The sequence below is a fragment of the Oryctolagus cuniculus genome, chromosome 12 (assembly GCF_051225735.1).
Source record: "Oryctolagus cuniculus isolate XC-2025 breed Fujian yellow rabbit chromosome 12, ASM5122573v1, whole genome shotgun sequence".
Lineage (NCBI taxonomy): Eukaryota > Metazoa > Chordata > Mammalia > Lagomorpha > Leporidae > Oryctolagus > Oryctolagus cuniculus.
The window spans coordinates 55,453,663-55,472,204 of record NC_142878.1 but is presented as its reverse complement, the minus strand read 5'-3'; the positions used below and the strand labels follow the sequence as shown (position 1 = coordinate 55,472,204).

The 18,542-nt window shown below is 39.6% G+C and overlaps 2 protein-coding genes across 2 annotated transcripts; both read right to left on the bottom strand.

Annotated features, from left to right (window-relative positions):
• Positions 1-5,315: 5,315 nt before the first annotated feature.
• On the bottom strand, positions 5,316-6,183 carry LOC100338259 (olfactory receptor 4F21). The gene is given in 2 exon segments (XM_051822567.3): positions 5,316-5,759; positions 5,761-6,183. Coding segments are annotated over 2 exon segments (867 nt in total).
• Positions 6,184-17,399: 11,216 nt separating this feature from the next.
• On the bottom strand, positions 17,400-18,341 carry LOC149123061 (olfactory receptor 4F21-like). Its single transcript, XM_089309383.1, has one exon. It carries the CDS (start codon positions 18,333-18,335, stop codon positions 17,400-17,402), a length of 936 nt encoding a protein of 311 aa, XP_089165509.1. The 5' UTR covers positions 18,336-18,341.
• Positions 18,342-18,542: the final 201 nt, after the last annotated feature.

Sequence of the window (18,542 nt, the reverse complement as noted above, 5' to 3'; positions counted from 1 at the left end):
TTACAGAGTGTGTGCTACTGGGACCCAAATACAAAGAGATGAATAAGGGCTTCTGCAACAGAAGCAAGAACTTAATGATCAGGAACTAGAGAGCAGAAATTTACTGAAATTCTGGCATTGCACTAAACTCAAAATTGCAAATCAGTTTATCTTGGATGTAGATGTGTGTACAACATTGTGGATAAGAAAAACTAAGTATAGAAGAGCAGATAAATATTTTATTCATCAGAAATACTTTTCTATTTCTTGATTCATTTAAGAAATTGTTTTAAATTTAAAAATTTAAACAGACATACAAAAATACATACTAATGGAGTACTGTGTGGTGTTTTGCTAGATATATATGTTGTATAATGGTTAGCGTAAGTTCATTTAACTCTTCAAACATTTAACTTTTATTTATGGAAAAAAATGCAAAACTCTATCTTCTAGTTTTCTTTTAGAGAAATACACAGTACACTAATATCTGATCTCACGTTACTGTACAATAGAGCCCCAGGACTCTTCACTCCTATCCAGCTATAACCTCGTAGACTTTAATCAGCCTTTTCCTCTCTTCCCTCCTCAGCCTTTGGCAACCAACATTATTCTTTTAACTTCTGTCGGATCACATTTTATTAAAGATTCCTCAATGGAGTGAGGTCATATGACATTTGCATTTCTCTGAGTGACTTATTTAGAAGTATAATTCTTATTGTCAAAAATTAATATGATGATTGAAAACGTGGTAATAAATGTTCTCAAGTTCTTGAATCTGCCCCTCCTGCAAGAGATCAGGAAGACATCTTCAGTAGTCGTAAAATATATTCTGAGGATCCGTATTTATCAGATTGGATACAGCCCCCAAATCTAATGCTACATTTCAGATACAAACACACAGCTCTCAGAAATAAATAAATTAAAAAACCAATAACAATTAGTTCACATTTATATTCAAATAATTCAACATCATCATTAGCCTTGAGACTATATTGTCTTATTAATGTTAATTACTGATTTTGTCTGTGTTTACTACTTTGATTAAAAGATAGAACAGCCAAAATGCAAAAAGAATAAGATAACAGGGAAAGATAACTGGTCTCTAAAAACCATTCTTTCCCAACATGTGTATCTGAAAGCATGTAAGACTGTTTTTTATTAGTGTGTGAAACTCTGCTTTAAGGACTACTGAAGTCTCTGGGGTTAGTTGGGAGAGAAATCTTATATTTTTGGTAATCATAGAAACTAAGTAACATTCAGAACTCTAAGACTAATAATACAGGTATTGAAAAATGCTAAACTGAAAATATTATCAAACCAGTGGATGGGATGGAAAGTGAAGTTAAAACCAGATAGCTTGTAATACACTTACCCTACAGGAATCTGACACCAGCTGGTTCTTGGCAGACTAAGCTCACTCCAGATTCCCTGAAGTCTGAAGTGAGGTCCAGTTTGTTTTCTGCAGTGAGCGGTGTTGGTGATGACTATCTCATTCCAGGTAATATAAACCTGTATACCGCAGACAGTAGTCTCCGGGCTGGAAACCTTCCAGTTCTGTGTTTTAAATGGGGCCAAGTGTTCAGAAAGACTTTTGCTTTCATGCTCCTCAGGGATCCTTAGCTTCTCCCTTTCTCTGAATTGAAGATATTGTGTAATACTGGACCCTTTTCAACAAAAGCTTCCACTTAGTTAAATGCAGCTATACATGTAAGATAAGGAAGCATAAACAGAAAACAAAGTGTTGGCCAAGTAGTGGTTAAGACTCTGGTTGACTACCTGGATGGCAGTGCTTGGGTTCAATCCCTGGCTCTGCTCGTTGCCCCTGCTCCCCGCGGATGAGAACCTGGCAGGACAGCAGTGACCTGCTTCCTGCTTCCTGCCACCCACCTGAGGGGCCTGGGTTGAATTTGTGGGTCCTGGTTTTGGTCATCTGCTGGGCATGACCCAAGGCCACTGGTGGCATTGGAGGAGTGAAACTGCAGATGGGAGTTATCAGTCTTTCTGTCTCTGTCTCTCTCTCATATGAATGAATGAATAAATAAATAAATAAATAAATAAAATTAGCATTGGCTAGGATGTCAAATTTGGAGCCTTCTGACGTTAAGCTGCAACAGATAGAGAAAATAGTGAAAATTCTTCTTGCTGTGGGCACTGTGGGCACGGTGAATTAAATCATTTCTTAGGACTCCGACATCTGGTATCAGAGTGTCTGGTTCTGCCTGGCTACTCTACTTTCTATCTAACTTCCTGCTAGTGTGCCTGGCAGGCAGTGGATGATGGCCCAAGTACTTTGGTTCTTGCCCTCCATGTGGGAGATCTGGGTGGAGTTCCTGGGTCCTGGCTTCAGTCTGGCTTGACCACAACTGTTGCATGTGTTTAGGGTAGTGAACAGCATGTGGTAAGTATCTCTCTCTCTGTCTCTGTCATTATGCCTTTCAAATAAATAAATGAGTAAGTGCTTTCAAAAATTGATAAATAGAGCTATCCTGTGACCCAGGAATCCCACCACGGGTTTTATATCTAAAGGAAATGAAATCAGTCCATCGGACAGATACCTGCACACTTGTATTCATTGCAGGATTCTGAATAGCCAAGATATGGGAACTACTTAGTGTTCATGAACAGATGAATCAAAAATATGGTGAAGTGGAATATCATTTCACATTAACAGACGTGGAGTAGGAACTCTGTGCAGCAGGTAAGATGACAGCTGGGACTCCCAGAACCCACGTCAAAGTGCCTGGGTTTGCACTGTGGCTCCACTCTGTCTCCCACCTCCCCGCTCCTGCTGATGAGTACCCTGAGAGGGGCGGATGACGGCTCAGATGCGTGGGTCCCTCAGACACGTGGAACACCTGTGGAGAGCTCCTGTCTCTGACTGGGCTGTTGCAGGATTAGGAGAGTGAACCGATGGATGTGAAATCTCTTTCTGCCCTTCAGATATTAAGTAACTTTTACAACTTTAAAAGAGGAAATGCTGCCATTTGGAACAACATGGATGAATCTTAAGAACCTCAAACTAAGTGAAATGAGCCAGTCGCAGGAAAGACAAATGCTGCACGAGTTCACTTCCATGAGCTATCCAAAGTAGTCAGACTTACAGAAGGAGAACCACAGTAATGGTTTCCAAAGGCTGGGGAAGGGGGACAGGGAGGCATTAAGTGATTACAATGACTCAGTTTTTCTAGATGATTAGATTTTGGAGATCTGTTGTACAAGATAGTGCCCATCATGAATACAAAACAAATAAAATTGCAGGTACTAAATACATGTAATTATTGTATATCATTTTTACTTGAATAAAGCTGTTGAAGTGTTTTTGTTATATTTGTTAGGAAGATATAACACTCTTAAACCTATCATATCATAAACTGAGTCATGATGTCAGCTCTAGTCCTAGCAGACGTTGGATGAATTGTTTAAATGAGCAGGTTACAGCCAGATTAGCGTTGGTGTGTGGCCACTGTGTTCTTGACTTAAAGGCCAACTTGATTTTCTGCTTCCTGTGACTCAGAATAGCATTGGATATAATCTTCTCAGTATTCCTTGAAAAGATGCTTGGAAATTAGTATCTTGAGTGTAAAACTACTATGTTTTATGAACATATCTCTAAGTACTGAAAGATAATAGGTTATATTCTAATTAATTTTTATTGAAGAAATAATCTATCAATACATATAATAAGATTCAAAATTTATTAGATACATTGATGGTAAATTTTGCAGGCCTCCTTCATTTCCCCTTTCCTCTTGTTCGCTCTTGGATGAGTAACTGCCGAGCCAAAGTTTCTGTACATAATGAGCAGCGCACACACAGCATCCTCTGAGGTTTTGTTTTCCAGTTGCAGTTACCCATGGACAGCAGTGGTCTGGAAGAAGGAAGGTGAGTACTGTGCAAGATGTTGAGAGGGAGGGAGGGAGGAAGAGAGGGAGAGGGAGAGGGAGTGAGAGGGAGAGAGGGAGAGGGTGAGGGAGAGGGAGAGAGAGAGGGAGAGGGAGAGAGGGAGGGGGAGAGAGAGAGGGAGGGAGGGAGAGGGAGTGAGAGAGGGAGGGAGGGAGAGGGAGAGAAGGAGAGAGAGAGAGAGAGGGAGGGAGGGAGGTTGAGTCACATCCACATAACTTTTACTACAGCATATTGTTATGGCTGTTCTATTTATAAATTAAACTATTCATATGTGTATATAAAAAATGTGGCTTATATAGGGTTTGTCCTATCCGAAGTTTTAGGCACTCCCTGCAGACCTTGGAACATAAGTCTTGTAGATCTAAGGGATTACAGTTAACACGTATCAATGAAGATTTTTTTCTTTGTGAATTTTATTTGCTATTTTAAATTTAATTAATTTCATGTGAAAAGTGCAGTTATTATGTCCTATTTGTTTCTTTTCTTTGGTAAATCATAAACATTATTTATAGGTATTTCTGCTTTGGTTTCTTTGTCTCTATCCCTCTCCTCTGTAGTTGTGTTTCTCCCCTATAGTCAGTCACGCAGGATTGTCCTGACCTAGACAATCCCTGATGTCTTTTCTGTTCCTACAGTTTTGCCTTTGCTTTTTAAAAATAATTTTATTACCTATATTTCTGGTATACAACATTATTGTTTCATACACACTACATAGTGAAATGATATCTATAGAATAGTTAATATATCTATCATCTTACTCAGATGTGCATGGTAAGAGCTTTTATGATAGGAGCTTCTGAAATATCTTAGCAAATTTTGAGCATGAAACATCATGTTACCAACTGCAGTTCTCATGTGGCTTATCCTTCTCTAGACTTTTCCTCATATTTAACTGGAAGTTGGTAACCGTCAGCCTACTTCTCTCTATTGACTTCCCTTCTTCCTTTCCCTGCTCTTGTAACCACTGTTGCATTTTATTTCTTTTTAACCAGCATTTCTTGATGCTTTTTTTTTTTTGCTTAAGTGAGATCATACAGTATTTTTCTTTCTGTGCCTGGCTCATTTCATTTAGCATAATTTCTACCAGGCTCATCCATTTTTTTTAACAAGTGAATAATGATGTAATAATACTTGACCTTCATGAAAGTAAATTTGAAATTTATTTGGAAACTTTATGGGAAAAAGAAGTATTATATAACCCTTTGGCCAAATAAGCACAAGTTAAATCATAAACATTATTTATAGGTATTTCTGCTATCAGCTAAAATAATTTATATCACAGTATATTTATATTTGGATAGTAGTAAAGCAATGAAGAAATGCTCAGTAGCAGTGGTAGAAACATTCATATGTTCAGTGAGGTAACGTCCAGGTGGCCGTGTCAAAGGGCAGATACTTGGAGGTTGTCAATAAGAGCTCCAAATCAGAGTTCATCAGAACGCCCTGACAAAACACTCCTGTTTGTTCAGTCTTTGTACTGCTATCTTTATTTCTTTGTTCCTTAGTGTATAGATGATTGGATTCAAGGCAGGGGTGATAGCAAAGTCAGCAATGAACAGGTATTTGTCTATTGATGACTTGGGGAAAGGTTACACATAGAGAAACATGCATGGGGTGAAGAAAAGTACGACCACCGTGATGTGAGCTGACAACGTGACGAGTGCCTTGGATAAGTCCCCTGCAGAACGTTTCCAGACGGTGGCCAGAATGAAGACGTAGGAAAGGACTAGCAGGAAGAAGGTTCCTGCTGTCATGAAGCCACTGTTGGCAGCAACAACAAACTCAAACTTGGCCCCATCAATGCATGCAAGTTTAATTATCCTAGGAAAGTCACAGTAAAAGCTGTCTATTTTATTAGGACCACAGAAAGGCAAGTTTAATTACAAAAGCAAACTGAGACATCAGATAGTGAAGAGGCTTACAGATTGCAATGTACCTGTCAAACGCCATGGCTATGAGTGGCACCATTTCCACTCCTCCCATGACATGGATGAAGCATGTCTGTGTCATACAGCTTTGGAAGGAGATTACTTTGTATTCACTTAAAAGATCTGAGATCATCTTAGGAACCGTGGTAGAGGAAACCCCAACATCATTTAGGGACAGGTTGGCCAGCAGGAAGTACATAGGAGAATGCAAGTGAGAATCAGCAATGACCAAGAAGACAATGAAGAGATTTCCCAGGATGATCCCCACATAGAGCAAGGAGAATGTCAACGTGAGAAAAACCTTGGTTCCCCAAGAAGTGGAGAGTCCCAGCAGCACAAACTCAGAGACCACAGAGTCATTCAGGCCGCCCATTAACTTGTGCACAGGAGTGATTTCAGACCACCTGTGGGTAGAGTGATGAGAACTCAGGATCATTAGTACTAACACATGTCCCTTACTTATCCTTTCAGTTTGTTCTGTAGGCTGCTGATCCTAGAGTCAGAAAGCATTGATCAGATAACAAAGTGAGAAAGAAATAGAACTATAGTGATGAGGAGAGTGACGAAGCAACAAGAGAAAGATTACAGACATATGAACGTCTGGTGGTGGCAAATAGGTTACTTCCTTCTTATTCTATTATTGGACATTTTATTTTGTTTTATGTTTCCAATAACATGTAGCTATACCTTTTCCATGCCTAAATATCTACTTGTTTTCCCATCCTATTAATCTTAGGTGGCAGAAATTATTCACATGTTGATTCTCCCACATAGCATATAAATTCTCCTTTTCTCAATTTATTTCACTGATGAAAATGATATTTCTAGACTAACAATTCTAACACATTTTGCCTTGTGTGTGCATGCTTTGTTTCTGTTAGTACAATCCACAATAGGGGTCAGTCATACAGATTAAAATTTTTATGATGTTTAACTCTTGACCCCTTATGATCATTAATGCATTAATTAAATCATTCATTAATGCTTATGGATCAATAAATTGTACATACAAAACTGACACATAATTAGTGCTACAAAAGTGCTGTTCAGGGGTCAGGCGACCCGAGGGGTCATCGGGTCCAGTTAGGCCATTGATCTTGGCCCCAGAGTCCCAGCTGCTAGGGCTCCTCAGTCCCAGAGGATCCGGCCTCTGTGCAGGCTGAGACGTGGGCTGCAGGGAAGGCATCTGACCTGCCTGTGAAAGAAGCCAAAGCAGCTCGGGCTGAGGCTCAGGGGTGTCCCCTTGAGGGAAGAGGTCAAGGTTAAGGAGGCTGGGGCCCGTGATCCAGCTGCAGAGTGACTGGAGGAGACTCAGGAGGTGGCCGTTCTCCACAGCTCTGCAGGACAGGTGTGAAGTCCTGGATAAGTTCTTGGGCTCCTTCTGTGACAGGAGGCCAGAAGCCCATGTAAACTACCACACAAACGGAGAGAAGTCGGCACTTGTTCCATGGATGGGCATTCCGGTGCCCCCGTGGGATAGGAAGCTTCCGCAGGTCTCAAGCTCTGCTCTCATGACACAGCATTAAATTGTGTCACAGAGGAGGGCTTTTCCTTTGCTAGCTTCTTTGTACAGACTTAGGACTTACCCATAAAGTTCATCTTTCTACTTCATACTTAGACAAATATATATGTTGTATGTTTTCCTTTGCCTTTTAGTGCAAGCAATATATAGGTCAATGTTGATGTTGTCTTTCTTAGTTCTAGTAGGAAAAAACACAAGTATTTGAAAAGAAAAGGGTTAAACAACTGTTCCTCCTATGCTTTCTTCAAGATCAGGGGATTTATCTACGGAAAAGTAGCAAATAGTTACTTCAATTTATGTGAAGCAGCCGCCAGCCTTAATATCTATTCAGACTAAGGGTGAAAACAATGAATTATTTGTGTAATTATTTAGGCTGTTTTTAGCTTGATAATAAAAGTTACTCAATGATAGAATTTAAGAACTTATCACATGTTTCCAAGTAAAAAAGTGAATTATTCTATTTTCTCCTTTCCTCCCTCTCTTCCTGCCTCCCTTCCCTTCCCCCTGTTTTCACTCTCTCCTTTTCCTTCCTGTCCAATTCCTCTCTCCCTCCCTCCTCCCCTCACTCCCTCCCTCCATTTCTTCCTTCTTTTCTGTCTCCCTCACTTTAGTCTTTTCAAACTTTTTTTTCTTAATATCTTATCTATTTTTTCACTTTTTTAGGCTAGAATTTAGAAGTTAAAAAGTTGACTGACTAACACACATTACATATTAAGCTTAGGTTAAGCATTTACAAACATATTGTAATAATACTAAAATTAATTTCCATTTTCAGGTGTGAAAGCTTAATTTTCCTTTATCATACAGATTGGATGTGGCAGGACTGGATATAATCCGAAGTCTGTCTGGCTCCATCACCTCCAATATAACTTTCCTACTAAGAACAGCATCTGATAGGATTTCTTGAGTTTGAGAAGACTAGGAAAAAAGAGTTCTAAAGCAAGGCAGTGTGATCTACATAGAGGATCCAGAGATAAAGTTAAATGGCCAATAATGGTAACAAGAAGTTGATGCTAGCACTCAAGTCACTTCAGTGTCACACTGGAGTGTACTTCACCCTCTTACTGTTTATGACTGATTTTTCAAACGTCAATTCTCTTGATTAAAAGGCAGAACAGACAAAACACAAGATGAACTAGAAAATACCAAGGTAAATAAGTGGCTTGCAAAAACCCTTCTGCCCAGCCTGGGTGTCTGCTTGAGGAATGTCGGGTCTACGGGCCATGTAATGCCTGCAAAATCATTTGTTCTGGACCTGCCAAGGCAGCCACAGGTGGGACATGAAATTCAATAAATCCACAGCAGGCTAATGTGAAAGTGGGTAATTTTTTATGGCTTGCAAATGATGTTATATATATCCAAATGGCCTTGGCAGGAAAAGGGTTCCTCACCCTGTTAGAGGGATGCTGATTTTTGCTGGTGTATGAAACTCTCCTCAAATGAGTCCACAAGTCTCAGAGATTAGTTGGATGAGAAACCTTATATAATTTTTGGTAAGCACATAAACTAAATAACACACTCAGAACTCTAAGATCAATAAACACGTATGGAAAATGCTAATAAAATAACTCATTCTTAAATGAGTGGATGGGTGAAACGAAGTCCAAAAGTCCGTTTCTGACATCCTTGCTTTGCAGGAATCTTGTCTGAAACCCCACCCTTTTGGCTGGCAGGGCTCACTTTAGATTCTATCTGAAGTCTGAAATGATGCTCAGTTGATTTTCCGTTGTGACTGATGTTGGTAGAATGTGCTCTCTTCAGTCTGGCAAACTCTGGAATTCATTCTCTGAGCTGGGAACATTTCTTGCTGTGTGTTTTAAATAGAGCCTCAAATTTAGGATAGCTTACCTTATTAAGCTCCTGGGGGATCCCATAGCTTCCTACTTGTCCTGCCTTGAGTCTTCACATGATAAAACATTCTTTGCAAAGGTGGATTCTCATTGATGGAGTAAAACACAACAGAAAATGTGAATAAAAATCTAACAAAATGAAATTTAAAATGGCTTTATTCTGTTTGATAGGGAGCTATATAACACTCTTCCTTTTATTTTGTCCGCATGTACTCTATCTTAACATTGAACAAAGATGTTGGTTCCAGGGCCAGCAGAAGCTATGAGCTGTGAGGATGGGCAGGTGAGAGCCAGCCCATCTGTGCCCGCTGTGCCCCTGACTCAAGGGACGACTCCATCTCTTGTTTCCTGTGCCTCAGAGGACCATTCCAGGTATTTCTCTAGATGGTGGAAAGTGAATGGAAAAACTTTCCAACTGCTTTATTAATATTATGAATGTAGTGTATTAAATATGATTTAAGAAATTCATTGGACACATTTGTAGAAAATTAGAAACCTCCCTTCACTCCTCTTCTACCTAACCACCTGGGATGTAACAGCTGCTAAACAGGAGATGCAGTTTTGCTTTCCGTGGTCTCAGTGACACATGGTCAACTGCAGTCTGAAGGAAGAAAGGCTAGTTGAACATAATAGGACATTTTATAGTACTTATAGTGTTTTAGTAAAGATTTATTTATTTATTTAAGAAGTAGAGTTACAGAGAGAGGGAGAGACAGAGAGAGATCTTCCATCTGCTGGTTCACTCCCCAGATGGCTGTAGAGGCTGGAGCTGGTTGATTCAAAGCCAAAGGCCAGAAGCCTCTCCTGGGTCCCCAACATGGGTGCAGGGGCCCAAGCACTTGTACCATCGTCCACTGTTTTCCCAGGCCATAAACAGGGAACTGGATCAGAAGAGGAGTAGCTGGGACTTGAACTGATGCCCATATGGGATGCTGGCCACATATAATTATTTAAAAATTTTGATTAATAGTAATATTTGTAATTTTTTGGAGTATTGTGCAACATTTTAACACATTTAGAAAGCATAAGTCGATCAATCCAGGCAAATAGCCATTCCTTTTTATTCATTTTATTTGGAACCTATTGACTCGTCTCTCCCAGTTCTTTATATCATATCCAGTACAATGCTGTGAGCTCCAGTCACACCACTGTGTTGTGGAGCCAGAGAACTAGGACCCTCTGTTGGATGTCTTTTATTATCTGGTAGCCAGTCTCCTCATTCCCTCTCTGCCTTTGCAGCCTCCAGTGGTTACTATACATGTTCACATCTATTTTTTTCTAAAAGAGAACTCAACGTATGCATGGTTTTTCATAATTGCAATATGATTGTACATATTTATGGGGTAAATTGTGATATTTCAATGAATACATACAACATGTAATGACCAGATTAGTTAGCATATCCATCACCTCAAATATTCATTATTTCTTTGTGTTGGGAACATTCATAATCCTCTCTACTAGATATTTTGAGACACACAATAAATGTTTTCCGTTACTTCAGTGTGCTGAAGAACATCAGAAGTTAATCCTCCCATTAACCTGGTACCCATTAACCCCTCCCACAGCCCTTCCTTCCCCCACTTCCAGCCCCTGCTAATCACTATTCTACTTCTCTGAGATCAGCTTCGTAAGCTTCCTAAGTGGGAACAGGCAGCGATTCTCCTTCTGTGGCTGACTTGTTTCACTTAGCACAATGTCTGCAAGCCTCATTTGTGTTGCTGAAATGACAGGATGACATTCTTTTTTGTGGCTGAGTGGTATTTCAATGGTGTGTTCATAACCACCTGCTCTTTATACATTCATCCATTGGTGAAACACATTGGTTGATTGTGTATCATGCCTGTTGTGAGTAGTTCTGCAGTAACATGGAGTACAGGAGTGTTTTCTTTTCTTTTATTTATTTATTTATTTATTTATTTTTTGACAGGCAGAGTGGACAGTGAGAGAGAGAGACAGAGAGAAAGGTCTTCCTTTGCCGTTGGTTCACCCTCCAATGGCCGCCGCGGCCGGCGCGCTGCGGCTGGCGCACCGTGCTGATCTGAAGGCAGGAGCCAGGTGCTTCTCCTGGTCTCCCATGGGGTGCAGGGCCCAAGCACTTGGGCCATCCTCCACTGCACTCCCTGGCCACAGCAGAGAGCTGGCCTGGAAGAGGGGCAACCGGGACAGAATCGGACACCCCAACCGGGACTAGAACCCGGTGTGCCGGTGCTGCAAAATGGAAGATTAGCCTATTGAGCCGTCGTGTGTTTTCAACATAGTGATTTCCTTTCCTTTGGGTATATACCCATAGTGGAATTGCTGGATCATACAGTAGCTCTAATTCCAGTTTTTTGAGGAAATTTCATAGTTTTCCACAATGGATGCATTAATTCACACTCCCATTAACAGTGTATGAGAATTCCCCTTTCTATGTATCCTTGCCAGCACTTTTTTGGTCTTTTTTGTTAATAGCTGTTCTAACTGGAGTAAGATATTTCATGTAGTTTTGGTTTCATTTTCCTTGATGATTAGTGTAGTTGAACATTATTTCACATGTTTGTTGATGATTTGTATATATTCTTTGAGCCATGTCTACTTATATCATTGGTTCATGTTTTTAATTGAGTCTTTGGGGGGGCTGTTGGGTTCCTCAGATCTACTTACAAATTTCCACATATGGTGAAATGTGGTATTTGTCTATGTTTTAACTATTTCAATTATCATAATGATCTGTAGAGCCATTTATTTTGTTGTAAATGTCAGGATTTCACTTTTTATGGCTGAATAATATTTTACAATGTATTGATATAATATTTTCTTTATCCTGCATTCATTGATAGAAACAAATAGTTAAGATTCAGAATAAATAAGGAACTCAAAAACAGTAAACAATAACAACAAAAACCCCAAACCATCCAGTTAATATGAGGCAAATGAACTGAATAGGTATTTCTTAAAATAAGAAGGAAAAATATTCAAAAAATATTTAAAAATGCTCATTCTCATTGCAGTTACTTGGGGAGACAGGAGGAAAGAGAGAGACGGAGGGGAAGAGGAGCTACATTCACATGTTTATAACCATATATTGTTGTAAGTGTTCTATTTTATTATTAGTCTTACTGTGACCAGATTGTAAATTAAACTTTATTATAAGTATATGTTCATACTAAAAATCATGATATATATTTAGAGAGAAAGAAAGCCAGAGAGAGGTCTTCCATCTGCTGGTTCATTCCCTAAATGGATGTAAAGGCTGGAGCTGGGCCAGGCCGAAGCCAGGAGCCAGGAGCTTCTTCCAAGTCTTCTTCTTCCCAGGCTATTAGCAGGAAGCTGGATCTGAAGTGGAGCAGCTAGGACTTGAACCAGTTGCCACATGGAATGCTGACACTGCAGGTGGAAGCTTAACCGTCTACGCAACAGTGCCGGCCCCCTGTCTGTGGTTTGTACTGGCACTGTTTATGCCTTGGAAAATAGTCCTCATGGATACAGGCAGCTATGTTACCAAAATATATCACTGGAGATTTTTATTTCTTTAAATATCTCTGTGTATTTTGATTTTTAATTTATGTGACAAGTATGACTAAATCCCCATTGGTTTGTTTTTACAGGGACCTGCTGTTCCTGCCCCTCTCCTCCTTCTTTAGCTGTCTCCCTCTCTCCTTAGTGTTTTATTTGCTCCTCTAATTTTCAGGTCTCAAGCCTTTAAATTAATTGATTTGCTTAGTTTCCATTATTGTGATCTGAGGTCTAGGGTCCATAATCATCTCAGTTAGAAAATATAATTAGTGAGCTCTAATTGGGATGCTCCAAAACACCTTCCCAGCACTACCTCATTTAATCCTCATATGCACATAAACATTCGCAGATGATGAAACAATATAGAAGATACTGGGGAGAGGGGTGGACATGTGGTACAGCAGGCAAGCCACCACTCGAGACACCTGTGTCCTTGGGTTTGTGTCAGCTCTGTGCTCCAATCCAGCTTCCTGCTAATACAAATCCTGGGAGGCAGCAGGTGGTGGCCCAGGCAGTTGGGTCCCTGTCTCCCACATGGGAGACCTGGACTGAGTTCCTGTGTCCTGGCTTTGACCTGCCCCAGCCATGGCTGTAGCTGGCATTTGTGGTGTGAATATGGATAGAAAATCTCTGTATGTGTCTCTTTACTTTTCACAAATAAGTAAATAACATTTAAGAACAACATTATAGAGGCTGAATAATTTGTCTATCTCACACAAGTAAATGCAAAGGATCTATGGGAGGTAGCATCCGGATTGAAGGAGAGAGAGAGTTGGAGGGAGTAGGTAATTTCTAGGAATCTAAGAAAAATTTTTAAATGAACTATAGTAATTCCCTTAATTTCATAAATGTTTTATAATTTAATGTATTTCTATTTAAATAAAACAAAATCTACCTTTAATAAAGCTAAAGGTTTTAAGTACATGATTCTATAGTTATGCATTTTGGAACCATAACACTGTTCAGATGTACAATAGTTCCATTGCACTCTAAGTTTCTACAGTTCTTTCCTTTTTTAAATATTTTTATTATAGATATTTAAGTTTACAACGTTTTAATATACATACATATATAGTGAAATGGCATTGATAGTCAAACTAACATAATTACATGGAAGTCTTTTGTGTCTATTTGTTGTGTTTATGATATTAACTTCTATGAAAATAGATGCTAAAGCCTTCTCTTAGAAGGTTTTACATATCATATCATTCACAGTATTGTCTTTAGGTGTTACATTACTTCTGTAGATTCCTGCACCACACTTAGCATAATGGAGATTTTCAACCTTGATCTACATCTCCTTATTGCCCACCCCCCCAACTCTGGTAATAATCATTCTACCTTTTTTGTACCTATTCAACCTCTTTGTCTTAGTTTCTTCATAAATGATATCACAGAGTACTTTTCTTTCTGTGTTTGGCTTATTTCATTTAGCACAGTATTGTCAAGGGTCACCCATGTATTCACAAATGACTTTATATACTTCCTTTTAAGGGTGAATAATATTACATTGCATATGTATCCAACATTTTGTAAACCATTTGCCTGTTGATGGAGACTTACTTTAATTTCATATCACACTTCATTGTGGATAATGCTTCAGTGAACAAAGAAGGTCAGATGTGTCTATGACATACTGATTTCACTTCTTTGGGTATTTCATCCAACAGGGGGGTGGGATTGGTAGTCATGTAGTACTAACCAATGTGCATTATCTCTTTATATATTTATTTATTTGAAAGGCAGAGTCAGAGAAATAGAGGCAGAGAGAGAGGAGAGAGAGAGAGAGAGAGAGAGAGAGAGAGAGGTCTTTCATCTGCTGGTTTACTTCCTAAACAGTCACAATTGCTGGAGCTGCGCTGATCTGAAGCCAGGAGCCAGGAGCCTTTTCCAGGTCTCTCATGTGGGTGCAGGGGCCCAAGCACTTGGACCATCTTCTACTGCTTTCCCAGGCCACAGCAGAGAGCTGAATCAGAAGTGGAGCAGCCGGGTCTCGAACCAGCGCCCATATGGGATGTTGACACTGCTGGTGGTGGCTTTACCAGCTATGCCACAGCACTGGTCCCTGTATCTTTATGTTTGATATGCAGATATTTGGCATCCAAACACCTGTAATGTGATATGTCATTTATGGGTTGGGTTGCATTTCCAAAATCATGCAGTCTGTTATGTATTGGATTTGCATTTCTTCACTCTGTCTTTTACCGTCACCCATGTTGTGTGTATTAGTAGTTTTCTCTCAGTGTTAAAAGATTCCGTTTTATCATTGTACTTCTTCTAATTCATTCACTCCCCTCTTTAAGACATTAGGGGTTGTTTCTATTTTTATTGATTAATAATAAAACTGTGTGAACACACATTTACTTAAGTTACATATAACATCATTTGGGTATATACCTAAGCATAGATTTTTCTGGATCAGTCATCTATTATACATTCAATGACACAAATTCTTTAAGCAATTATTTTCAAAAAGATGAAATGAATGGCCAAAATCCATAAGAAAATTCTTTACAGATGTATTTGTTACTGGTGTTAGTGAAAGTTGTTTAGAATTTGCTATAATTAGTCTGGACTCACCGTGACACTATTTTACAGAAGTTTTCCATCATCAACACAGCTGTCAGTAACACGATCCAGAACACCAGGCTGGAATTAGAAAGTTTCAGATGTCGGAGGACCCAGTGAATTTGGTGAGGTTGAAGGGATTTATTCAACATTATCACAGAGCATAGGGTGTTCACCACCGGACACATCAGATTAAGGAAATCCTGAGTGCTGCGGATCTTATCAAAGCCCGTGCCTGCGTTATCACTCTTACTACTTTCCCTGAAAGGTGTTATTAACTCATGTTCTGAGATGATTAAAAATGGCCAGATGTTAATAAAACTATAAAACTGAATTCATATTATTAGAGATGTAATTCTGTGATAATAATTTTTAATAATAATGATGTGTCCAAGGTGGGAAAGGATACAGCTTAGTAAAATTATAGGTAAGTGAGATTCTGAATTCTGAGGAGGGCCTGGAATATAGTTAGAACCGAGTGAGACAAACGATGCACCTTCTGTCTGGGCAGTGCTGATGGTATTTTCCTCAGTGTGGTGTACATTAATCACAGAATATAGTAAATGCTCCATGAGTGGGAAACTGTAGTGTTCTGAGTTATAGGAAAGCCAAACGTACTGACAAACTACTCAAGCAGTGTCCTCGTGGTTTCTAAGTTTTGCTAAATTAGGAGCATTATTTGAATTTGTACCTTTTCTCAAATCCAGAAACACAGGTAGAAAGTGGGTGAACTATAATGATGAAAGTAAAATAGAATATAAAAAATCTTTTGTTTCATTTTATTTTTCTTGTAGAGGTGAAAAACATATTTTTTCTTGTTCTATAGGTGTAGTTTTCGTATTGGAACTAGAGTGCCAATTCCTATTGCAGCTGAAGTAAGATGGCTGGATGACTTGTGCTGGAACATTTAGCAGCAATCTGGTAGCTACACAATAGGTATGATCTGACTTGCTGATGGATCCATGCCCCTGGCTGAACACACACCTGGACCTGTAATTGTTATGAGACTTGTAGAAAGTAGAGAAACAGAGAGATTTTAATTAGAAGAATTCTTTACATTCATATACTAATTAATGGGCACATAAAGAGAAAATTTTTAATTTCTACTCTAGGAAGAAAGAAATTATTAGAATATTACCCTTTACTTTCTATTGTTTGTGGCTCTTTATTCTTTTTTTTAAAAGTACTTATTTACTTATTTGAGGGACAATGTGATACAGAAAGAAGGAGATAATGACAGATAGATAATCTCCCTTTTGCTGCTGCTGGCTCCCACTCAGCCGGCTACAGTGACATGGACTGGGCCAGGCTAAACTAGGAGCCTAGAACTCCATCAGGTTTCCCAGTGGTGGCAGTGGCCCAAGTACTTGCACCACCTTCTGCTGCTTTCCTAGGCACATGAGCAGGGAGCTGGATGGGAAGTGGAGCTTCAGCACTCCATATGGATGCTGGCATTGCAAGCCGTGCTTCACCTGCTTTGCCACAGTGCCAATTCCTGGTTGTGGTTCTTCATTGCAAACAGTAGAAAGTCTACCTGGTAGTTTGTCTCTGGCTTCCAAAAACGTGCACAGAATATTTGGTGTGCGACAGACATACACAACCAGAATTCATGGACTGGCCACAGTGGGTTTGCTTACTCATTATTCGTATCAACTGGGTATATGTATAAGTAGTTGTATCCTTGTCTTCTCTTTGTCATATCCTCACTGGTGCTTCCCCAAATCAACCTTTCAATAAACTCCTTGCACTCAAAGTTTGTCTTTGAGTCTTCCTCTGAGGGAGAAAGCAGCTAGCCAACCACATGTGATTTTTTGATGTGATAATTCAGACATTCCTACAAGATTTCAGTTCACTTACAAACATATGAGAAACAGAATTGATGACAAATAATCATTTCTTATGGTTAAATGACCATAATAGAAACATAAAAATTATAGCTATTGATGTTACCTGCTGGAATAACACATGGTACAGTGGATTTATATTCTTCCTTTTTGTAACAGCCACAAGCAAAGGCTCTGTCAGAATAGTAGATGCATTCATATGTTTAGTGAGGTAGATGTCATGTCAGGTAGTCCGTGTTAACTGACAGGTTCCTACGTGGAGTCGTCAATAAGCATGTGTGAAATAAGAGCTCCAAATCAGAGTTCATCAGAACGTTCTGACAAAACACTCCTGTTTGCTCAACCTTTGTACTGCTATCTTTATATCTTTGTTCCTTAGTGTATAGATGACAGGATTCAAGACGGGGGTGACAGCAAAATCAACAATGAACAAATATTTGTCAAGTGATGACGTGGGGAAAGGCCACATGTAGAGAAACATGCACGGAGTGAAGAAAAGTACGACCACCGTGATGTGAGCTGACAACGTGACGAGTGCCTTGGATAAGTCCCCTGCAGAACGTTTCCAGACGGTGGCCAGAATGAAGACGTAGGAAAGGATTAGCAGGAAGAAGGTTCCTGCTGTCATGAAGCCACTGTTGGCAGCAACAACAAACTCAAACTTGGCCCCATCAATGCATGCAAGTTTAATTATCCTAGGAAAGTCACAGTAAAAGCTGTCTATTTTATTAGGACCACAGAAAGGCAAGTTTATCACAAAACCAAATTGAGACATCGCATGGACAACTCCAGTTACCCAGCCAATGACTACAAATGAAACACATCTTTTAGGGCTCATGATGTTTAGATAGTGAAGAGGCTTACAGATTGCAACGTACCTGTCAAACGCCATGGCTATGAGCAGCACCATTTCCACTCCTCCCATGACGTGGATGAAGCATGTCTGTGTCATACAGCTTTGGAAGGAGATTGCTTCATGTTCTTTTAAAAGGTCTGAGATCATCTTGGGAACTGCAGTAGTGGAAAGGCCTACATCAATGAGGGACAGGTTGGCCAGCAGGAAGTACATAGGAGAATGCAAGTGAGAATCAGCAATGACCAAGAAGACAATGAAGAGATTTCCCAGGATGATCCCCACATAGAGCAAGGAGAATGTCAACGTGAGAAAAACCTTGGTTCCCCAAGAAGTGGAGAGTCCCAGCAGCACAAACTCGGAGACCACAGAGTCATTCAGGCCGTCCATTGATTTGTGCACAGGAGTGATTTCAGACCACCTGTAGATGGAGAATTACAAAAGGTCATTATCAGCAGTACTACTCTATGTTTCCTACTTATGCTTCTAGATTATTCTGCAAATTACATATCCAAGAGTTAGAAAGCATTGGATTGGACAGCAAAATAAGAAGAAATAGAATCATAGTATTTAGGACAGTGATAAAAAAGTGATAGA